The 24,850-nt window shown below is 35.3% G+C and overlaps 3 protein-coding genes across 4 annotated transcripts; 2 read left to right on the forward strand and 1 right to left on the reverse strand.

Moving 5' to 3' along the window:
• Positions 1-1,299: 1,299 nt before the first annotated feature.
• Positions 1,300-4,222, forward strand: LOC141605265 (uncharacterized). Its single transcript, XM_074423963.1, has 4 exons — positions 1,300-1,571; positions 2,607-2,703; positions 3,668-3,722; positions 3,846-4,222. The coding sequence occupies exons 1-4, from the start codon at positions 1,377-1,379 to the stop codon at positions 4,051-4,053; spliced, it is 555 nt and encodes a 184-aa protein (XP_074280064.1). The 5' UTR covers positions 1,300-1,376; the 3' UTR covers positions 4,054-4,222.
• A 521-nt stretch (positions 4,223-4,743) lies between these two features.
• Positions 4,744-11,251, forward strand: LOC141605268 (ribose-phosphate pyrophosphokinase 1). 2 transcript variants are annotated; one of them, XM_074423965.1, is made up of 9 exons: positions 4,744-5,034; positions 5,346-5,513; positions 6,757-7,005; positions 7,199-7,342; positions 7,455-7,622; positions 8,461-8,530; positions 9,650-9,731; positions 10,431-10,590; positions 10,828-11,251. In XM_074423965.1, exons 1-9 carry the CDS (start codon positions 4,906-4,908, stop codon positions 10,864-10,866), a joined length of 1,209 nt encoding a protein of 402 aa, XP_074280066.1. In that variant the 5' UTR covers positions 4,744-4,905; the 3' UTR covers positions 10,867-11,251. The 2 variants fall into 2 exon arrangements, with proteins under 2 accessions (XP_074280066.1, XP_074280067.1); XM_074423966.1 differs by lacking the exon at positions 10,828-11,251 and having other exon boundaries at positions 10,431-10,754.
• Positions 11,252-11,376: 125 nt separating this feature from the next.
• LOC141605266 (aspartate--tRNA ligase, chloroplastic/mitochondrial) lies at positions 11,377-19,868 on the reverse strand. The gene is made up of 15 exons (XM_074423964.1): positions 19,379-19,868; positions 18,220-18,363; positions 17,850-17,959; positions 16,337-16,448; positions 16,161-16,232; positions 15,953-16,044; positions 15,541-15,661; positions 14,241-14,363; positions 13,414-13,609; positions 13,091-13,278; positions 12,923-12,994; positions 12,389-12,487; positions 12,232-12,312; positions 11,939-11,996; positions 11,377-11,815 (listed from the first exon to the last, which is right to left on the reverse strand). Exons 1-15 carry the CDS (start codon positions 19,772-19,774, stop codon positions 11,643-11,645), a joined length of 2,037 nt encoding a protein of 678 aa, XP_074280065.1. The 5' UTR covers positions 19,775-19,868; the 3' UTR covers positions 11,377-11,642.
• Positions 19,869-24,850: the final 4,982 nt, after the last annotated feature.

Raw genomic sequence — 24,850 nt, forward strand, 5'->3', positions numbered from 1 at the left:
TTCTTGATGATAACCCCAATGCCAAGAATTACTATTGCTATTGTTCTAAGAATTTAGGGAGATTAGTAGGGTCGGTTGTTCCCGATGACCAAGAAAAAGTTATGAGGGTTTATAGGTAAATATATGAGCGGGCAGTGGAAGTAGTGGCCGAGCCAAAATTTGAAACCAGCGGGGGCAAAAAATTTCAGCGGGGACGAACGGTAATGATATAAGAAAAACTCGAATTTTTTTTTTAAGAAATTCTATTTAAATTTTTTGTGATTTCCATCCTCCAGCGGGGACGAGCGCTCCTGCTAGCCTCCCTAGCTTCAGCACTGGGTGGAAGAGTAATTGGTGTTGTAGTTAATAAATAATAATATCACGGTATAGACTATGTTTGACAATACACTTTAGGTACTAGGTTGTTTGGACTGAAATAACTTTTTCGAGAAAAATTTCATGTAACTTATTTTTTTTTGTACGTGTTTATCAAGTAGCTTATTTACACAAATAAGCTACCTGGAATAAAATATTATCTAGTGTACCATTTCTATCACTGGTACCATTTTTACCCTTAATATTTTATACGAGTATTAAATGCTACTCCCTCCGTCCCGATCATATGTTATAGCCGATTTTTAGTAGCATAATTGACGCCTAAGTAGGCTTGACGGAGGTGAGTGACTCAACCATAACGGCATGATCTGCACCTGAACAAATGACTAGAATTTGACTCGCAGCGAATGTACCCGACCTATCGAATCTGGCCTGGATGTTATTATTAGGTATTAATTATTATTCTTAAAATTTGACTCGCAACGAATGTAACGACCTATCCAATCCAATCCGACCCGAATCTTATTATTAGGTATTGATTATTATTTCTAAATAGTTTGATAACAGTCCATCCAAAATGGAGAAATAAGAACATACATCAGATGTAATACCTCATACCTTATTTGTCATTGAGCTTATGTGTAATTTTTCTGAGCTTTTAAAGTTTATAAGTTCAATTTTAATTGTTTGTCGTCAAAACTCAAATTTAACTGAGTTTATGTGTAATATTTTTGAGTTATATTGTAATTTTTTGAGTTTAATGTTTAAGCGAATGAAATCAGAAATTTCATAATAAAACTCAAAAGCTTTAAGAATAAAATAAAACTCAAAAACTTTATTCTAATGCCCAAAAACTACAAAACTAGTAATAGTACTAGTATAGATATATAATCCAATTACTCTCCAAAATATCTCCACCTGATCGGGATGCTAGTAAACCTGAATGACTCAAACCTGAACTCAATCTAATTAACTCGTTTGTCAAGTCTAAACACTAGCGGAAATAATTATACTTGGTAATTGGTATAGGCACCAAGGGAAAAGAAGAAAGATTAGCAACAATGGTAGGTGCAATACTAACATCATCATCATCATCATCATTGAGATTACAACAAGGGAAGAATTGCTGCTCAACTTCATGTTCAAACTTAGGAAACCCAGATGATTTTATTCCTCGTAAAACACAAACTCCTTCAACTCAGCAACATCTTCATCCTCTTTCTATCTCTAAACCTGCTTTAATCGTCCGTACTGAGGTAGTAAACTTCTCAATTCTTTCTTTTATCCTTTTTGGTCTGATTTTGTTCTTTCATTTATTGTTTTTTTTTTTATGCATTTGAGCTCATATTTTGTAATTCAGTATTTCAGTAGTGTATCAAAGATTGGAACTTTGTGCTAAATTTTGGGTATTTTGAGGTTTTGATCAAAGTTTGATTTATGTGGGATGAAGAATATGACTCTAATCCATACAGAGATCTCACATGTGAGTGTCTATATTGAGGAATTAGTAGATGATTGACCGTTTATAAACCAATGAGTTACTCCCCGTATTGCCAGTTGGTTTTAGGATGAAACTCCTTTGAATTAGGAGGTGTTTGACCGTTTTTATAAATCAATGAGTTATTCCTCGTATTACCAGTTGGTTTTAGGATCTTGGAATTGGGAGGTGTTTGACCGTTTTATAAACCAATGGGTTACTCATCGTATTGCCAGTTGGTTTTAGGATGAAACTCCTTGAGTTTTTGGAGTGAACTCTCTCTGGAGTGAACTCTCTCTTCTCCCATGGGCGCGGACTAGGCCCATACAATGATAGAAATGTGGTTGATTTCTGATCGGGATTTTGGTGGGGAAAATGGTGCCATTTTGTATTATTTATAAAATATGATGTGAAGTAGTACTAAAAAAATTGAAATGAGAGCTAACTCCATGACACAAGATTGTAGATGTGCTTGTTTGAGTTTAGGCAGTCGAAAAATTAGATTGCCGGTTAGGATGCAGTTAAATATCACAACAACATAATTACCCTAGTGCGTTATGGGATCCCGCAATTAGCAGAATGGCAGGGTAATGCTGTTGTGGTATTGGGTATATGAAGCGTTCCCCTTTGCTATAGAGATTGTTTGCCGATGACCCATAATAATAATTCCGTTCTAATGCAATACACAAATGGTAGAACTAAGAGTATGCTTAATATCAGTGATGTTAATTTGATCTGAATGTGTTTGTCTCCTGCCCTATTATATGGCGATTTAATCATCAGCAATCTGCTAAGCCCTTGGCATTTCCTGCAGTCAAATGTCCGGAAAATGAGAAGAAAAAAACCGGAGCCCTCTTGTGTTGATTGTAACGGTAGTGGAAGGGTTGATTGTCACCACTGTCATGGAAAAGGTACTTTCATTTTGTGCATTCTTTGTATGTGCCTTTTGTTAGTCTTCTTTGAGACCAACTAACAGTGTCTTTTTTGTTCATATACTACGGAATATCAAGTTAGTGAATTACAGAGGCATAATTGTTTAGAGGTTTTCTTTTGGATTGACATTGTTTAAAGGGAGGTTCAGTAGCATACGAGAGAACTAGGGAAGTATTTAAAAGTGCCACTTTGACATAGACAGACAAAAACCTAGAAGAAAAGTGGATACTGTTTGAGCAGGAAAAAAATAACGAAACAAAGAAATTGTGGACTCTTAACTGAATATGTAAATATGTATATTAAAAATACCATTAAGCTAAGGTAATCTAACATTGATGGTCGATTCGTTGTGGTAAAAGGCTTTTTTCTTTGTTTCTAGGAATCAGTGGTTACGTATGAATCAAATGTCCAAATGTGAATTATGATGTTGCTATGGGGAATAAAATTCAATTGCCTGTGGGTACTCAATCCTTGTTGGAGATCGTGGGATTGGTCGTCTATTGCTATAGATGGCATATAGAATCTTCATGGTGCTAAGAATATATATTGTGCGCATGGACTGGTGCAATGATGTCAAGGCATGACATTGCTAAATAATGTTCGAATCAGTTAGTAAACCTTGACATGCAGAGTAAAACTATAAACCTCGGGCATCGTTGTTTGGTGCGCCTTTAAAAGCTAAGATCAGAAAGTTTTGATTAAGGGAGTGAGATCCCGATAATTATTTCTTCTTGTTGGATTTGACTATTTGAGGTTGAGGCAGGTTTGCCCTCATCCATCGTTTAGTCGCTAATTTTAGTCAAGGAATTAAACATGGTTCATTTCTTCGCACACCTTCCTTACACAGTCTTTAATACCATATGAATGACCTATCTAAACCAAAAGTCGGGGCTAGACATTGCTCTTGTATCCCAACACTGATTAACTAACTTTTTGGTGCAGGCAGGACAAATTTAACTGAACTAATGATGCTTCCGAAAGGTGAATGGCCAAAATGGTGAGTTTTGTACAGTTCTCCACTTACTCCCATGGTTTAGGTTTAGCCATTTAGTTCACCAGACTCACCACCGATCCTTGCCATTGATTAATTCAAGCTTGAACACCTCATTTGTCTTACTAGGTGCAAGACATGCGGTGGCAGTGGGCTAGCGTACTGTGATCGTTGCCTTGGAACAGGAGAGTATAGAGATATAATGGGCTTCCAATTCATGAAGAGGGAAGCTGGTCTTTCTCAGAGACCTGTAAAGAGTCCTACTGAAGATAAACCCGAACATCTTACTGCTGCTGACTTGTTTCTTTCACAAACATCTCCAGAGTCTGAATTTTAGTAGCATTGTAGCTGGTTGAAGTAGTTGTATATCTTCGTTAGGCCATCTAGCTTGTAATAGTTGAGCAATTTGGTCCTATATAGTTACTTTGGCCTATTTGCCGCGGTCTCTATTCTTTTCCTTTCAAATACAAGTATGAGTTGTTTGCAACTCTTGTGTTTAAGCTGTGCATTCTTAAAGCTTATTCAAAATATCTGTCAAATCCCTTAGTATAATTGACAGTTAGTCGTATCATAGAAGACACAAAGATAGATTAATTTCCCTGTTAATCACTAGTTTCCCGAGACAAATAACAAAAGGGAAATGATAAATACAGCCTAAAGTATTTAAGGATCTAAAACAGGGTGCGGTATATGTCTATCTCGTTTTAAAGTACTATCGGATTAGACAAAACTTATTTATCGAAAGAGTTGGCTACTTCAAGTGGAGTCTTTACTAAAGACACGTCACTTCAATTGATGTGTTTTAATAACATAACAAACACGACAAAAGACCCAAAAAAAATAGTCAAAAGGGAGAAACGTCACGTGTTAACTCCTTGAGTAACTAATATTATGCAAAGTGATGAGGTTTTTTTTTTTTTTTTGAACAAACGTTTAGGTTAAAGGGTTTATATATTGCCAGTAACATGGCTAAATTTTAACACAAGTAACTAATACGGAGTATTATCGATAAGGTTCCGCTATTAACGAACATTGAAATTTTAATCCGATCCAAACCCGTATTCTAAAATCTTGTTACCTATTTCAAAAGATCTCAAAAATCTGAAAACCAAATACTCGTAGCAGTTGACTAGAGTGACCATTCTCAACCTTTTGATCCTCTCAATTCCTGGTTTCGCAAAACTCAAAAATGGCGTCTTTACTTGGTTGCCCAACTTCAACTTCCTCTAGAACTTTCACTCACTTTACTCTCCCTTCTTCTACTTCTAATTCATCCTCTAAACTCTCCTTTTCCAAATTCCCACCTCCAAATTCCATTGTAAGTCCTCTTCCTTCTCTCTTTTTACCTTCAAGTTTTAGTTTTTACTGTTTTGGGTACTTAATTCTCTCTTTTTACTGTCAAGTTTTAATCTTTACTGTTTTGGGTACTTAATTAGTTAATTTCATGATCTTAATTCTCTCTTTTTACTGTCAAATTTTGATCTTTACTGTTTTGGGTGCTTAATTTCATTTTGTATTAGTGATGTTATTTCTGTTTTTACTGTAAAGTTTTAATCTTTACTGTTTTGGGTACTTATTTTCATTTGTGTTTTTTGTTAATGACATTGTTAAGTTAATTGTGTTGTGTAGAGGTGTAATTTGGGTGAGCAATTGAAATTTGTGGAAAATGGGAAACCTAGAAATACACCTTTGATTGGAATACAGCAGCCATTTCCTTCTTTCTTGGAGAGTTCTGTTAATCAGAATGATACCCGACTTCGTATTTTCTCCGGTACCGCTAACCCAGCTCTTTCTCAGGTGAGATGGGTGGTTGTTCTTTTCAGTTTTTGTTTAATTTTTGTTATTATGTTATTTAATTATTTAAAAGTTATTGACTGATTATTTTTGGGTCATTAGTAATAACCAGAAGTGGTATATGGTTGTAGGGGGTCGGTCAGCAGCAGCGAATCTTGGAATAAGTTAGTATGAGAGGGGGAGGGTGGGGGGTTAAGATTTGGACGTGTAAGTTTGTGCGCGAATACTTGCATTCAGTCACTGAGTCTAGGATGGCCGAATGATGCTTCTCTCATTGAAATGTAAATGGACTTAAACAATCAGCGGGGGCCAGTCCTCCTGGCCTAACTAAGGTTCTCCACGGGTAGGGTAGGTTGCGTAAATTTAGGGTTTGAAGAAGTCTAGTTCAAATTGATAGCCATACAATTGAGGGACTTGTAGAGTAGTCACATACATGTGGGAGAGAAAAGCATGTATTGCCAAGCTCTTCTATAGCTATTTCAACTACCCTGGTAAATGGTAATAGTGAGTGGTGATCTATATTACTAAGACTGGGGTACGGGTAACGGGTGTACAAGTGTCAGTCTCTGATTCAAAGTTTGAGACTTGGGAGGACTTAGTGCTAAGTTGAGTAGGAAAGATGAGTAGTGTACGGGCAGGGGGAAACGTTTTCAAGACAAACTTTTACTGTGAAGTATTTAGACTATTCAAAGTGAAATGGAGTGATTTATGATGTTAGATGCTTAAAATAGTAGAAAATCGTATTATATGCTTCGTACACTATTCTTATCCTGTACTTTTGTCATGCTGACCATCTAAAATAAGTTAAGGTGTTTACCATTTGCTTTTGTCGTCTTAGGTACGCGTTCCTATCGCTTTTTTCTATTGTCGAATCTGTTTATGCTTTGGGATTTAGTTTGGGACGCTGTGTGGATAGGTTGTAGCTGGTGGACTAGCTCTAGGATTGATTTGATTAGTGTATCGGTTGAGTGGAAGTGAGTGGGCAGCATACAATCAAATCCCCTTAGGTTACTAATTCTTAACACTTCGCAGTTCGCATTTCGCTTCCTGTGAAGTAACTTCAACTGTTCCAGCTTATGTTTGGAAATTGGAAAGAAGTGAAAAAAAACTCATTCACCGAAAGTTTAACATCTCAAATGAAGAAACCTTTCTTACATACAGAACAAGCTTTAGTGTCTTGAAATAAACCTTCACCTAGGTTTATACTAACACGGACAGATTGTTGACAACCTGTTCTGCCTGACAGGAAATTGCATGCTACATGGGTCTCGAGCTGGGGAAAATAAACATTAAACGGTTCGCTGATGGCGAAATATATGTTCAGTTGCAAGAGAGTGTCAGAGGGTGTGATGTTTTCCTAGTTCAACCCACATGCCCACCTGCAAATGAGAATGTGATGGAACTGTTGATAATGATTGATGCGTGCCTTAGAGCATCGGCAAAAACTATCACTGCTGTTATTCCATATTTTGGATATGCTAGAGCTGATCGAAAAGTAAGTGTTGAAAAGACATTCCGCATTCCTTTTAGCGAAAGTTTTTTTTATATAAAAAACAAGAAATCAAATTCGCAATCTTACACCTACGCACAATCCAATATGTGAAGTGTAATTGATGTTTGAGCAATGTTTGTTGGATAATTAACTGCCTTTGAATTTACCATATACACCTTGTGTTGTCCAATTTCAGACACAAGGGCGAGAATCGATTGCAGCCAAAATGGTTGCCAATCTGATAACTAAAGCAGGTGCCAATCGAGTTCTTGCTTGTGATCTTCATTCTGGACAGTCAATAGGCTATTTTGACATACCAGTGGATCATGTATACGGTCAAGTAAGATCAACAAACCCCTCCTTCATTCCTGTCCTTCACACTCATGTTGGGATTAAAATTTGCTCTTCCATGTCTATATCTGAACCTGTGGAAACTATTTGTCTGCTGTCAGCCTGTCATACTTGACTATCTAGCAAGCAAGATGATTTGTTCAGATGATTTGGTGGTAGTCTCGCCGGATGTTGGTGGAGTTGCTAGAGCACGTGCATTTGCGAAAAAATTATCTGATGCACCGCTTGCCATAGTCGATAAAAGGCGACAAGGGCACAATGTTGCGGAGGTAATTACTCATCTAAGTTTAAGAAGTGATGGGTATATTTGGATGACTAAATTAGTATAGCTCAACTTAGCATTTGACAGATTGTCAAGGACACGATCAAACTTCATCAATATTTGTCAGTGTCTCTTTTACCATTATTTAGATGGTTTCATAAATTTAGTAAACAACACTATTGTCCGTTGGCATATTCTACAATTGTTAGGCCTACGAAAGTACTCTCTAGAGTTTACTATCTTATTGTGTTCATTTTGAGAACAGCTTCATTAACAAAAAAATGTTAGTCATTGGCTGTGGCATTGCTTATGATAAACTGTTCTGTTATTTTGTTGTGATACGCACTATCATCATATGCATATACCTTAAGCAAACCCAATTAGCTGACTTTTGAGCAAAACCCAACTTCAAAATTAACATGTTTTGACCTTAAATGTTGGACTTTTGGTAGGACGACCTGGCCCAAGGTTTGATCCTTTGAAATTATCAATTCAACTTATCATTGCTTGATACCTTAAGGTGGTAGACGCTTTGGCAAGCCATTTAAATGAACGGCTTGCCAGTTGCCAGTCTCGTGGAGTCATAGCTGTAAACTTTTAACTGGGTATTTACTTGGCTGTTTCATTTGTAACAGACTAATTGCCCATCAATGTCTGTTGAACCATCCATTTTACAGTTCGCATGCTTCCAGTCTGATAAGAATTATTCATTCGTTAGTTGCCAATTTGCCATTGGTGTGGCTTACAGTTCAAATGGCTTATAGGAAATATGCATTCACTTTCAAATTTGCTTTTATTCTCTTCTTTTCTGACATTTCTGCTTAATACAATTAAAAAAATCGTAGGTGATGAATTTGATTGGTGATGTGAAAGGGAAGGTGGCAGTTATGGTGGATGATATGATTGACACAGCAGGTCAGTTCTCTTGAGTAATTGCAACTATTTGAGAATTATATAAAAATTATCATATTAAAGGTAGTACAAACTCAGGGGTATTAGTGAATGATGCCGTATCACACCTGCAAGTCCGCAACTTCCATAATGCAAACTACCATCCTAGCCTTACATTATATGGCAGGAGAATTGAAGAGTTTCATAGAGTCGATGGGCCTTAGGCCAAGTCAGTGCATGACTATCAAAGGCAGTAGACACATATTTTGAGTCACTCTTACAAAGTTGGGGTGTTTCTTCAATTATAAGCTCTTTCAATGGCCCAATCTCGGTGTTATAGGGAGGCCCAAATCCACATCGATAGATATCCTCTCCCTCTTTTCATCCACTACTCCCTTGTGATATACACTCTTTATTCTACCATTGCTTAATATCTGCATCCATACAATTGTGTCGTTTTGTTAGTTCTTGAAAGTTAAGATTTCAAAAAGATTAAAAATTGTAAGTTGAAATGTGAGGTGACATTAATATCCCTTTAGCTATAGTTTTGTCATTTTTTCTAGACAGTGGCAGATTTTGAAACAAATATTAGAGGTGATTAAGGCGACCTGGTCTTTTCTTGAGCGTATGAAATATAAAGCTAAATTGATTGTCCTCTTCGAGTTTTTTTGTTCCTTTTTTCGGTCGGGAAATTTCAAAGAAAAATTAATAAAAAAAGTTTAAAACAGTAAATAAATTGATCCAAGAAAAATTTATGGTGAAAAGCAGCCCTTTAACCATAGTTTTTAACAGAACAGTGAGGTAAAATGGGAGATTAGATTAATGAGTATGTCTACTATGAGGCTGCCTCATACGGGCTCATAGTATTTGATAACTATCTGTTTTCAGTGGAATCCATTGTGAAATGTTCTATTTGTGATTATATTTTATGTCGTGGCATCCGTGTTACGTAATTGTAATGTAAAATCGCCTTATGTAAAATCGCCTTATAAGAGACTAATTAGGTCACTTTCATTTTCTAGACCAGCGATTGACAATGGTTTTGCGACTGAAGATTAATGGTTGCAGTTTTGTGCCACAGTCATTTTCTTATTTGTTTTTGTAGATTGAAAGTTATAAGCGGTTCTCCTTGATGTATTGTAGGTACGATTGCCAAAGGAGCAGCGCTGTTACATCAAGAAGGAGCTCGGGAAGTCTATGCATGTGCTACGCATGCTGTATTTAGGTAAGGAAAGAAGTTATATCGTGATAGCAGATGTGTGCCACTCATGTGTACCGTAGTTTAAAACATGCGCCCAAGGCTAGGTGAGACACTCGCCAAAATGCCTCGGTGCTCCTTGTTAGCGCTCCTTGTCAGCTAACAAGGCACATTACTATGCAATTTCCATATTTTTTGCCTCTTAACTCTGTTTTATTCCATTCGCTTTACCACATTATCCTTAATTTTTAGTCATTCACAAATTAGTCCTGTTTAAAAAAATCCCAGAAAAGTTATGTATTTGAAATTACAATTTTTTTTTGCAAATTAGTGTGCTTGGTGTCTACGAGATGCCCTTTGCCTTGTAGTCTTGTACCTTGTGCCTTTTTGCCATGAGTTGCCATCACCTCGGTGCGCCCTTCGCCTTTTGAAACTAAGATCTGTACAACACTAAACGATTATGGTTTTTTTTTTATTATTATTATTATTATTATTATTATTATTATTATTATTATTATTATTATTATTATTATTATGATTATTATTATACAGTATTATCTTCAGCTCTTCCATAATTTCTAATAGATTTGCTAGTTATTACAAGTATTTTTTTTAGTTAGTGGATTAATGGGAGTGGAACTGGGATATTTTCTATGGCTAAATGGCTGATAATGTGATATTGATCGAACCCTTTTCCTGACTTTTGCTTATTCTCTATGATTGTAGTCCCCCTGCAATAGAGAGGTTATCAAGTGGTTTATTTCAAGAAGTAATCATCACAAATACAATCCCTGTCTTGGAAAAAAATTACTTCCCGCAACTTACAGTGTTGTCTGTAGCAAACCTTCTGGGCGAGACCATTTGGCGTGTCCATGACGATTGCTCTGTGAGTAGTATATTTCAGTAAATCTATGTATATTTTTCAGTTTATGTATAGTTCTCACTTTCCGAAAGTGATGATATTACATTCCATTCATGCCTCATTTGTGTATTTATGACAACTTTACAAGTATCCAATACATGTGTGTAAATCTCCCTCTTTTTCCGCCATTTTCGCTTGATCGTATCGATTGTTAAGACAAAGAGATAATGTGCTGTTCTTGCCCTCTCGCTTGGTGATCAGGTTGGCTTTGAGCCCTACTCAAGCTTGAACATCGACTGATATGGTCAAAAGAATCGGAATCTTGGCTTCAGTGTCGTCATATTTGCAGTAAAACTTTGACTGCATACGATAATGGGATCTAGCTTCTGCTCTATACTCGCATTGTTCATTTGTAAAGCCTGTGACACGGTACAAACATTTATTTTCCTCAGTAAGCCATTTAGTTAGATCTATAACTCTGGATTGGTGATTTGTTTGTGTGCTTTCTCCGCTTGTCCTCCATAACTTTTTGTAGTTGCGGATTTGGATTTTTGTAGCATCTAGTCGAGGTATATTTACGGCTTGTATAGCCAATGGTGGCCTTTTTATTGGTTTGTAATAAATAGTGTGCCTTTACACAGTTGATTGTTATGGTCTTATGGAACGCATTACACTTCAAATGCCATTTATCCTCGGCCGATTTGAATATTTCTTATTGCTCAAAAGTTTGTGACTAGTAGTATTCATGGACTACGACAACAGGTGGTACTTATAAGCTGTAAGGGGGATTTGAAGGCTGAATTTCAAACCTTTCAGTCACCAAAATCACAAATTCTTATTATAGATGGGAGATATCCGTCTATAGTTATAACACCAAAATTGCCCTTTTGTACCTTGAAAGGAAAAAAAAAAAATAATAGACAAGGCCATATTTGTTCCCATCCTTGATGATTGTGTATATAATAAAAATGTTAACAAAACCCTACATCAGGCTCTGCTCTTGCACCAGGCAAAAAAATGTCGTGCTAAGAAACGCAAGGCGTCTCGTCTTATCACAAAGGCGTGAGTGAAGTAAACTAAATATGTTGGTGAATAGAAAGGTTCTTGAGCTGCTCGGGGTCGACTTGAGAAGGCGCCCGGGTCAAGGCACATTGGGCTGTGGTAGTCTTTGGGAAAGCAATCACATCTTTTATGGAACTTGCTCCTGCCAGAAGCATCACTAATCTATCCAACCCAAAAGCAATGCCTCCTGCATTCAACAAAATTTTATCAAATACCTAACGGCCTTTCTGCGAGTAAAAGAGAATTTTGGGGAAGACGGAAATTTTTAGTGCTATTAATTCTCGAATATGTCCAAGATAATTGAATATACCGTGAGGAGGAGCACCCATGTCGAAGGCCTCCAAAAGATAGCCGAATTTTTCTTCAGCCTGTGAACAATGACAAATGTGAATAATCCTCGACGATGGAAGCTAAAAAAGGCTACTGAAAGAACATGTTTCGTTTACTGATGTTTATCACCGTTTTACGATGAGTCGGGTATAGTTTACAGATTTCAAACCATAAAGATATCAGCTACTATTAAGTTACAAATTGGTGAAATGAAAAAAGAATAACATAATTATAAAACAGCTAAACCCAATTAGTATTAGGGATTTGATTTACCTGTTCTGATGATATGCCTACAACTTCTAGAACCTTTTCTTGCACCTCGCGCTTAAATATTCTTAAACTTCCTCCTCCAATCTGAAATTACCTCTTAGTATCAAAAGCAATAAACACTAATTAAAGAAAGAATATAGTAAAAAGAGGACGACATTACCTCTACGCCATTGTAAACCATGTCATAGGCTAATGCTCGAGCAGAGGATAAATCCTCCATGTCTTCAGGGTTGGGCGCGGTAAATGGATGATGCAGAGCCTGCAAGCATGTCCGAGATCATCGGTTAGAATCACAAACAAAAGCGGTGCTGATTAAGGACAAGTGACCCTCCCTCCACCCGGATCTGGCACTTCTAAGAGATATGAGAGAAAGACCATATTGGCATCAAGCAACTGCCATTTGTTACCAAGAATTCTAGTTAGCTTAAGTCGTAAAGTCTTTAAAGGGCAGTACTCATAACCTAGTTCAAGAACTGGCAGCATAAAAAAATACCCTTTTATCCTCTTTATACCAAAAATATGCTCAAGAATTGTAATTGTTACATTAATCAGGGATAGGACTTGATGACGAACCAATAATCAACAACTATAATGAAGACACTCCAAAATGAAATATAGTCGATCAATGACCGTCAGTAATTAATTATTCATCGAGTGACATTAAAGAAAGATTAAGCCATATATTGCAACAAACCTCGAGCCTCTGCTCATCATCATTCCACTCAAACATCGGGAAATCAGTCACCCAAAGTATTGAATGCTTAGCCTGAGGCAGAGAATTTAAAATATTATAAGCAATTGAGGATGATACATATCACAGTGAACTGCAGAATCACAACTAAGATAACAGTGGCAAACTTACATGATCAACCAAATTCAGTTCATGTGCTACATGTAGCCTTAGTCGATCCAGAGTTCTGTTCACGGACTTCTCCAAACCCACAGCAAACAAGATAAGATCACCAGGTCCAGCCGCGCACAAGCTCAGTAGTTTTTCTTTGTTCTGCTGATTTAAACTTGACGCTAAAGCAGCAATTCCTTCGATATTCCCTGCAAATCCATAAAATTGTTTAACATGCAATTATACTTCCCTCGTCTCGCATAAACTTGCAATTTGACTTTATCCTGTCTCCAGGGCTACGCTTTGATCATAACTTTTTGCACTTGTGCACAAAATTTGCATACCATCACTTGAGACCTTCAGGAAAGGCAAGCCCTTTGCGCCAGATATCATTGCTTCGTTATAGAGAACACCCTTCTTCAGTGTTGAGTTCGAATAAACATTTGCAGCGGATGGTACACATAATGCTTTTATCACACCTCCACTGGCCAGTGCATCTCCAAAAACTTTGAATGAGGTTCCACAAAAAAATTCAGAGACCTGCATCACGAGAAATCTGACTAGTTGATGTTGAAGTCTACCTTCCAAAAAATAAATGAATTCTTAATGAATGTAACTCTGACTAGTTTAGAAATATCTCGCGTGCATGTCATACACCCATACCCATGCTCGAGTGTTAAGACTTGGAAATGTATATGAGAGGTACTATGAAGAGTCGAAGCAACGCAATTCTTAATCCACCTTGTTTAAATGAGATAAGTAGCTTAACACATGAGCTTCGAGAAACGGGATCAATCAAAATTGGACTAATACTTCCATTCATGACACAAGCATTCAGATTTCAGACCATCTACATCTCCAATAGTTAAGCTAATCACTACAAGGATTACCAAATTTAACAATATTCAAGGCCACATATGATGCGAAGTTAATCGCTGGAAGTTAAGTAACCAAGTATCTTGCATATTCAAAACATCATAATACGTTGTTCAATAAATCCTCAGGAATGTGTAGCGTTATGAAAACCTAGAGAATACAAAATATAACAGGCACTGAATGAAACCTTGTAATAAAACATGGAAACATGTTTTTCGTTTTATTTTTAATAACTACTCCCAATAATATGTCTAAAAGGTCGGCCATGAAAATCAAACAGGACGAAAACACTTACATCTTTTAATTCAAGACCAAAACGAAGATCTGGTCTATCCGATCCATACCGACGCATTGCTTCAGCATATGTAAGCCTTGGAAAGGGATTTGGAAGCTCAACACCTTTGATCTCCCAGAAGACCTGTAGAGCACAAACAATTATATATCCGTTTCATGTTTTAAGAAGCTTTAAATTCAAGTATCTTCAGGTAGGTCACATGGCCATAGTAAAAGGTAAACTTTTATGGGTTGTTTTAAACAAAAGTTGCGTACACTACAGAATCATACAGTTCAAGACTACCCGGGTTAATATTGGAGATACTGACATTTTAGATCTACTGACTACTTCTGCACAAGCTAAGACTACATTGGCGTGAATAAGAAACAAAGACACAAATTTAAAGCCTGATACAAACTTTGCTGAGCTCCCAGGGGATGTAACAATAACTAAAACCACCCTAGAACATTTGGCAAAACTTATCGGGAGGCAGCAACATGAACCAGTTTATGGAACCGCTTATGTGAATCATGTGAAGTGGAACTGGGAAAACAGTGTAACTCCACGGGTGTACATACAAGATAAATTGCAGATTGACGAACAAGGACCCTCCATGAACACATGGTAAATGAGACATATAATCTAGAACTCAAAGGGAAAAACAAAGGACATTTCGGAAATAATAAATACTTCGCCAAACTTCGTAAAGCTATAGGACCAAAACAGAACATTATCCCAATGTCTCAAAAGATCATATGGTTGGGTAAGTGGTGTGGGATCTACACAGCTTACATCAGAAAAAGAACATTATCCGGTTACGAATGCCCCTATAATAAAAAAAAATTTGCGTCGAGAGTGGCATGAATCATGACCACTTTTCATCAGAAGAAGAGCTTACGATGAGTCATTTTATTTAATCCATTATACTCTAAAGTCTAGAGCCACAAAAAGGGTGAGGTTTTAGCTACGTTGGAAATGGAAAAACGCCCGTAGCAGAGTATAACCCCCATTTCCTTGGTAAAAATTCTAAAATCGCTGACGGAATGACAAGACGATAAGCATGGACTTGTATACTATAAGCAAATATGTCTATATCCTCCATGTCTATTCAATGCATGAAAGAGGAACAGCCACAGAATATTCAAGGAAACAACAATGCATGTGATCTTATATCAAACAGGGGCATTGTAATTACATACACAAGAGCTCACTGAGATGCATATACTATCACCAGCTACACAGTGTCAACATTTTCCTAAATTCTATAACATTTTTCAAATTATCATACTTCAGGCGTCAGCTGCATAGCTTGCATACAAACCTTTCTTATAAGATCTTCATTTAACTTTAACATCTCATCCAAAGGAGTGAAGGCCAACTCTAAATCTAGTTGTGTGAACTCAGGTTGCCTATCGGCTCTCAGATCTTCATCCCGAAAGCACCTGCAGGGTTGAAGCAAAGATGAAAACGTACACGTATCACAAAAATCCATTTTGTTTTTTTCGGCAACAAATTGCCTTCTTTGGGATTATTTTTTTGTTGGATTTTATACTTCTGTTGACCCATACTAATAACAAATTCAGGCTTTAAAGATGGCAAGATTATGTCCTGACTCGAAATGAGCTCAAGTACCCCAAATTATAGAGTACAATGTTATAAATTCTAGAAACAGCGATTAACAAAAATTAAGAGTAATTTTTAACAATTTAATAAAGTACTTAACTTGAGCTTACCTTGCCACTTGATAGTATCTATTAAACCCGGAGGCCATTAGCATTTGCTTGAACAACTGAGGGCTTTGAGGCAATGCATAGAACATTCCTGGCTTCATATATATTCAGGTGAGTATAAGTAGCGCTTATTAGAAAGCAACTGAAAAACTGGCTATTACAGTCAACCTTTCATTTGCAGTACATCAGAAAAAGACCAACATGCCAATACCTGAACTCTTGAAGGCACTAAATAATCTCGTGCACCCTCAGGGGTCGACCTACAGAGAATTGGAGTCTCAATCTGCCCTAAATCCAACAAAAATATCAGGATATCATTATGAATATCTAAAAGATAGTTGAAAAGTTACAAAGGAGATATATTAATTAGTAGAAAAAATATCAGACCTCCACAAACCCATGTACATCTTCCAGGTATCTTCGTAATAGTTTCACAACGTTATGTCGCAAAATTATGTTCGAAGTCATTTGCTGTCGACGCAAGTCTAAGCACCGGTATCTACATTGACATATAGGCAAATGTAACATAGTTTTTGCAGAGGGCCAAGGAGATTAAAAAATTGCTCAATTACTGTGTAGTGTGTTCACATGTTGACACTACTTACGAGCTACGAACAAATGAATGCGATTATAATTAAGAGGCACCAAGGAAGTGATGCACACGTACAGTAAGAGAGTTAGAGCACAAATATGTTGAAACAATCAGAACAATTAAATGTTTGAAGTACATATAAACATGCAGCTACATCAAAAGTAAGAGTCAAGTTAATTGGGTCACCACCCATTTTTACTCTTTAATCTCACCTTATTTATCTTGACCCTTTTGCACCCTCCCATCCACCTAGGTCATCAACCAATCATTTTTCACTTTCCAACCTTTCAAATCATTTCCCACATTCTCTAGCCCACCAAAACCTCTCTCTTACTTTTTCGATTACTATTTACTAACAAATTATAAGTAAGTTAATTTCACTTTTCTAATTTTGTAAATATCTTAATATTAAAATAATAAATTAAAAATTAATTTTAAAATTAGTACTATAATAATTAAAAAACGTAAAAAACAATTACATTAAGGTTATATTTGGTGGTCGTAACTCGTAACCGAAATTGTAAAAATAAAGACACCATTAACCCTTAATTAAAGACATCAATGATTCAATACCCTTGCCTAAGGGTGTGTTTGGATAGGGGAATTTGGAGGAAAAGGGAGGGGAGGGATTTGGAGGGATGAGAAATCCTTTGTTTGGTTAGCTAAATGGAGGTGGAAGGATTTGGAGAGGAAGGAAAATGGATCCCTCCATTAGTCCATTTCCCTCCTTCAAGCCAAATTATTTCCCCTCCAATAAAGGAAAGATTTGGAGGGAAAATGACCTCCTCCATTCACCCTCCCCTTCCCTCCCATTCCTTTCCCTCCTTACCCCTCCCCTCTCTTTCCCTCATTTTTTGGTATCCAAACACACCCTAATTGTTTGACCTTGTGAAAACAAAAAAAAACATATTTGGGCGTATTTGACAAACACAGTAAAACAATTCAATATCCATGCCAATTTATTTTTTTCTTTGTCCTTTTTTTGTCTTCAACCAAATCAAATGGGTCAATTTAAGGGAAAGAGGTCAACAATTGACCTCTTCTTACCTTGGCCACTCGTTGGGTCATCCTAATTTTTTGCTTAACTATGGATTAAGATGACCCAACAAGGTCATGACCTCCCAATTAACCTTGCTTGGGAGTGGCCTAACCACAACATCGCAATCACGTAACCCCAGTGTCTCAAAGGTTATCGTTTAGGAGAGCTAAGATTGAATGAAAGTTAAAGAATAGTGAATTTTCAGATCCATTGTAGATGGAAATCCAACATAATATAAACACTACATGGAAAATTGACAAAAAACCTACCTCAATCGAATTTCTTCCTTCACAGAGTCTTTTACATCATCCGAAGTAGTGATTATAATGGGCAACTTGCCCTTGACAGCATTCAAGACTTGGACATGCTCAGCAGCAACCTGCCAATGAATGTGAACAAGATTGGGATAAGCTTTGGCAGTGGCTGATTTATTTATGCACGCTAACACCTCTAATTGCGTATATGCTCTATGATTACAAGTCATATGTTAATAAAAAATTTTGTCAATCATTTTCACATATATACCAGAAAGAACTTCTCTTAGGAGCGTCAACCCTTCCAGATTGGATGATAAAAGACAGTTCATAAGGTCCAACGAACATCCAAAAACCACAATAACAGAAATATAATCATACATACCTCTACCATCCCTGTTTCCATCTTTTTATTGACAGCTTCACTTGGGCGTAAGCGAACAACTCCTTTGACAGCAATCACATACTCAAGCCTTACGTCGTTGACCAAAGAATGTGCTTGGGGAAACTCATTGGGGAGTGTTGTAATCTAGTCACAATGAACAAATAACATATCTTAGACCTAAGCCAAGATCAACATAATCTACCCTCATTGTTGAAGTGGTCGAGAACTCAGATAGGTCCAACTATATGTCTTATACAGCTAAACTGTCATAAATGAAGGTTAACTGAACAACATTACAATAACACATAATAGATTGGGTGGGATCATGAGAAGTAGAATAGCCTGTACGACAATAAGAACACTCCCCCAAAAAAGCAACCGCGGCTAAACAGCATGATACTTCTCAAGACAAGATTACTTGTTTCATTCCTTTTATTCTTCTATCCATTAATCATCATCCATAATCTACCCCATCATTAGCATAGTCTCGTGAGATTCAAAAGTAACCTTTTAGAAATATGTATCCGCTGGACAAAATTACAGTATCTTTCAAGTTTTGGAGCGGGTCTTAAATTATAACCCCAGAACTCCCTTTGATTCATTATAACACCGAGCAATACTAATAACCTAGTTGGCTCACAATCCATTAAAACACGATATGGTTTGGCTGCAAAGACGTCAAGAAAGGAAAGAAATATATCGTATCAACTTGATTGCCAGACGAGAAGTTGCTCCTATAAAACCATCTCACACACCCAAGACAAACAACATGATATATACTCCCTCCGTCCCGGTCATTTGTTTACCTTTGGTTTTGGCACAAAGACCAAGAAAAGAAGAGGGGATCAATTATTAGATGACAAATGGACGAAATTGAGTGTGGATGATCAAATTGCACATCAAAGGCATTCCTAAAATAGAAAGGTAAACAATTGATTGAGGCACCCAAAAATGGAATTGGTAAAATAAACATTACTAGCATTACAGACAATCAAACAGAATTAAAAAAACCGGCATGACATCGATTTCTCCGATGTAAGGGAAGCCGCAATGGCAATTTTGATGCTGACGAGTTCCGAACCCAAGTGATAAATCGCATTCAAACAATGAGAAAAACCCGAAAAAAAAAAAAAAAAAAAAAAAAAAAAAAAGGAAAAACCTGAACAATGCCAGTGTGGTCTCTAAGACTAACAAAAGTGAGGCTACCATGGACCCGATGAAGAGCAACCCACCCGCAAAGAGTGACCCGTTTACCGACATCAGCCTCGCCCAATTCCCCGCATAAAGCGGTTCGAGCAACCCATTGAAGAGACCCGTTTGTGGGTTTAATCGGGTCATGGGGGTCAGCGGTCGGGGCAGGGGCAGCTGAAGCGGGCAGAGAACAGAGAGGACGGGCAGACAAAAAGGGAGAAGATGAAGATGAAGATGAAGATGAAGAATGGTGGAGATGGAGTTTGTGGGAAGAAAGGGAGAAGAGAATTGTGGGGAAGAGGGAGAGGGGTTTTGGACGGAGTGTTAGTAGTGGAAATGGTAGTGTTCTTAGTAGTTTCGCCATCTTTGTGCTGCTTCAAGGAACTCGATAAGAAAAGTGAGGCAAACCAGATTTCGCCGGCGGGTACGTGTGTAAGGGGTAAACAAGTTTATTTGCGGATCGGGTTTGAGATTTAGGACTAAACATGGGCGATGGTAAATTGCATTGAGAGTATCTATAAAATATTATTAAAAGGCTACCCTAAAATGATCAATTGAGTCCACGCAGACAATGTCACGTAGGATAAAAAAAGTCACGCAGACGTTCATAATTTATAATTAATATTGACATTTTAATTTAAATTTTTGTGATAAAACATGTTAATAAAATTTATAATTTATAATTAAATTTTTGTAATAAAACACGTTAATAAATTAATTAAAACTCTTCATATTACTTAACACCTACCATTTTTATTAACATTTTTTCCTTTTTAATTAAACATGGTAATAAATTGATTAAAACGCTTCATAATACTTAACACCCACCAAATTAATTAAACATTTTTCCTATTTAATTAATTTTTATAATATAATATGTTAATAAATTGATTAAAACTCTTTATATTACTTAACAGTTGACACCCATAATTTTCATTAACATTTTTTTCATATATAATTCGCCTCTTGAGTTTCTCGGCAATCAATTATCTAATTAAATAATACCATAAAATAAATTAAAAATAAAATTAAAATATTGGAATTTATGGTTGTATAATGGCTATAAAACTTATAATACCTATAATAGTTTCTGTCTATAAAATTTTATTAAAAGGCTAACCTAAAAATGTGACATGGCAAGTTTAGTTGTGATGTGACAACTTTTAATGTGACATGATAAACAAAAAAGTGAAATGGATTACCAATTTAAGAAAATTAAAAAATATAAGGTAAAAAAATTTAAAAAATATAAGGTATAAACACAAAAAAAAAGAAAAAAAATGGTAAACCATTGATCTCCTCTCATAATTTTTGTTATTTATCTACCTTATTTATTTTACCATTATTTCTTTTATTTAATGAAATAACCTTTTAACTTTCCTTTCATCATTACTATATATACTCCGTATTTATGTACTATATTTTTTATTTTTCTTTCATTCATAAAATTTTGAGAGAATTTGTAATAGAATTTTTATATATATAACTATTATATTCACCCTAATTTTTAATTTTATTCAAAAAAATAGCACCTAAAGTATACATAGAAAAGTAAACTAATTGTTTCATTTTTTATTTTTCTTATGTTTTGTATTAATTTGTTATTATTTTTTGTGTTTGTATTAATATTGCAGGAGAATGAATTTCCAACTTTATTCAAAAAATTGGTAGGTAAGGTATAGCTAAAGAACTAAATTAATTATTTCGCTTTTTATTTTTATTATGTTTTGGATTAATTAGAATCATATTAGTTATTTTTTTGTGTTTATATTAATATTGCAGAAGAATAAATTTTCAAATTTATTCAAAAAATTGGTAGGTAAACTATACATAGAGAACTAGATTAATTAATTCACTTTTTATTTTTATTATGTTTTGAATTAATTAGAATTTTATTAGTTATTTTTGTGTGTGTGTTTGTATTAATATTATAGGAGGATGACATACTCACACATCAATAACAATGCACGAAATTCGAAATAATGGCTATGGATCTTCTTTACAGATTTTTTTTCTTGGTTTGGATGACTCTTTCATTTTTGTCAGTTTTTCTTTTTTCTACAATGGTGTATTTGAAATATTGAATGGTAGCAAATCTTTAATAAGTTGCTGACATGTTGTTACATTATTGTCCTTCACTCTTTTCTACACTTTAGTCTCTTTTGTAACACTTATGTTCTATTTATATTTTGTCAAACAGGTTACAAATCAAATTGCTTAGCCAAATTATTAAAGTACGATGCACATATGTCAATTTGATCTTATCATAGTGTTATAATATGCATAAATAGTAATTAGTTAGAAACTGATTATTATTATCCAATTCATTGTCCCAATTCCAATGCTTTCAAGCCTTTAAATCATTTTTTTGTTTTCTATCAAATATACTATTCTATAACTCACAATATTTTTTGGATAAATATTTTTTTTGAATGATTATTTATATTTTATTTTCTCATGATTTAGGAAAGGCTAATATTTCGTATGAAGTATGATATTATTGTTTTGATTATAATTTTTGATAAATGATCGAATATGAAGAAGCTATGTTTAGAATCATATATGCATAAATCTCTATTCATTTTGTATGAAGTATAAGAAGGTTATATTTTTGTAGAGAAAGAAAGGATAATGAATGAAAAGTAATCACGCTATATATTTCGAAGTTAGGAGGCTTTTAACTGCATATGAAGTAGAAAATAAATTTCAATGCAATTTGTTCATATATGGAAGGGTAATTTCTTTTAATGTTTTGTTTTATTGGTAGCAACTTGTATTCATATAAATCCTTTGAAAACAGGGGACGACAATAGAGCGTAAATTCATGTTTCAATACTTCTATGGCGTCAAGATTGTCCATAAGACCAGAAGTACCCGAAAAATCAATTTGAGAGATTGTGTCCTCGCTTCAAAACAACCAAGCTATTCACATTTCGGTGTGCGTATCATCCCGAATCAAAAATTTGGAGTGTATTAACTTTTATTTTAAAATACCGCTCCCTTAGTCATGTTCATTTATTACCTTTTTTTTTTAATTAAAATTAAACAAATGATTGAGAGAGGGAGACTACTCCATATAAGTTATTCACAAATTAAACACTTAAACACAGTCAATTGTTAACGATCTCGTGATTTTCACGGGTTCCAAAACTAGTTTGCAATCAAATAGATTGCAGGGAGATATTTTAAAGAGTTGTAACGAATTGGTCCAGAAAAATGGACTATGGGATTATCGGGTCTAAACTCTAAACCCATTCAAACCCGTTAGCTTAGGTCCAGATTGAATCGATAGAAGTTGTTTTTTTTTTGGTACATAATCGATAGAATTTGTTGTTTTCAAGAGTAATTATTACTCGGAACAAATTCTGCGGAGGATGAACATTTTATTTTCAAAATACATTTAAAACTCAGTGATTATATTTATCTATTTTTGTTCACAAATTGTTATATAGAACTGTCTCATACCATAAGACCAGCCCATTACTTAAAAGCCCAAACAAATAATTTATAACTCTCTTTTTTAATCAAATAACCAAAAGCTCCAAAAATTTAGGTAATAGAGTTAAAAAAATATTGTATTTTGATAACCTAAAATTTTATATTAATAACTTGTATATTTAAATATAGGGTTATTTCATGAAAATACTCCAAACTATTAGGGTGCTTCTCTAAATACTCTAAACTCTATTTTAACTACCATTATACTCAACTATTACACCCTCTTCCTTTAAACACAATTGTCTCGTTAGAAACCTGTAGCAGCAGGTAATAAAAGCGGGTCCCACATTTATGAACTGCACCCTTCATCTTCTTCCCCAAATTTACATTCACATTCACCATTAGAACACCACAACTCTTCTTTTCCAAATTAAGATCCCCAAACAAGATATACAGATCAAAACCCGGACCATATTCAATTACCTCTGCAAATAACTAAACAAACTTGAACAAACCAACAAAAAGTAAAGCCCTTGCTTCGTCAGCTGTAATAGTTGTTTGTAATCCGTGGGAAACATGATTGTCTTCATTAACATACCACACAATTTGTCCAACTTGTGAAGAACTTGAATTGGCCACCAATTTGTGATTGTCCAACTTGAAATTCCCCACCAATTTGTGAAGAACTTTAGTGAATGTAAGAGAAAGTAGTGGGTATAATTTGTTTATATTTTTTCATTCTTACTTTTCTTTCACTCAATTTCTTTCAAAGTCTTAATCTTTCTCAGAAAATTCCATATCCCTTAAGTATTTATTAATGGTCTCACTTAGATCTACCAATTTTTTTTTTCTGGGTATGTTTCTAACTTGGGTTTGTGGAATTGTGGCTGTCAAATTGATTATATTTTGCTATTTTTATTTGTATTTTCATTTATCACCTTTTTTCTTTGTGGGTATGTTTTATTTCTCTTCATTGTATGTTCAACAATGGCGAAGCTTCCAACTTTGTAAAGATCCTTTAATGGTAACTTTAACCTCCAGTTTTAAGAGGAGCTTTAATGGCGTCAGAGTAATTTAGAAGAGGAGGGGTTTACATAGTCTCCAGTATGAAAAAAATAAGGGTTAAAAAAAAGGCAACCGACTAAACAGGTTGCCCTTCCACCTGTTCTATTAAAAGATAAGAGGTATAATAGTTGGGTATATTGTTAGTTAAATTGAAGTTTAGAGTAATTTGGGAAGGACACTTGTATATTTAAATATATTAGTTTTTATCTTAAAATGTCGTGTTGTTAAAATTAAATTAAATTAAAATTTATCTTTGGGCTTCTCTCCTTTGGATCAGTCTTATGCTATAAGACGGTCATATAGGAGAGTTGCTGATTTTTGTTTAAGATGTAATCGGACTGAATATTTTGGGTTTAGTCTGGTCTAAAACCAAAAAATTTAGATAGATCTATCAAATTTTCGTTTTCGGTCTTTAATTCAATCCGGTTTGGTTTGATCTGGTTCGGTCTTTGACTTATACTTACCTTGGTTTTATGATTTGTAATGGTTTGGGACAAAAACCCTGACGGACTTAGGTTAAGTGGACCGAAATCGGATAACTTTTATGTCATTTAGGCCCTGTTCTTTTGGACTTCAAGTCACTTAATATAAGTTCACTTCAGATCCTATAAGTTGATTCGATTCGATTCGAATCCTATAAGTTGATTCGATTCTATAAGTTCGATTCGATTCGAGATCCTATAAGTTGATTCGATTCGAGATCTTATAAGTTGATTCGATCCTATAAGTTGATTCGATTGATTCGAGATCCTATAAGTTCGATTCGAGATCCTATACCTCACTTAATTTAAGTTCGATTCGAGATCCTATAAGTTCGATTCGATTTAGTTCGAGATCATATAAGTTCGATTCGATTTAGTTCGAATCCTATAAGTTGATTGATTCGAATCCTATAAATTGATTCGATTCGAGATCCAATAAGTTCAGTTCAGATCCT

Source organism: Silene latifolia, chromosome 10 (assembly GCF_048544455.1).
Source record: "Silene latifolia isolate original U9 population chromosome 10, ASM4854445v1, whole genome shotgun sequence".
In the NCBI taxonomy this organism is placed as follows: Eukaryota; Viridiplantae; Streptophyta; class Magnoliopsida; order Caryophyllales; family Caryophyllaceae; genus Silene; species Silene latifolia.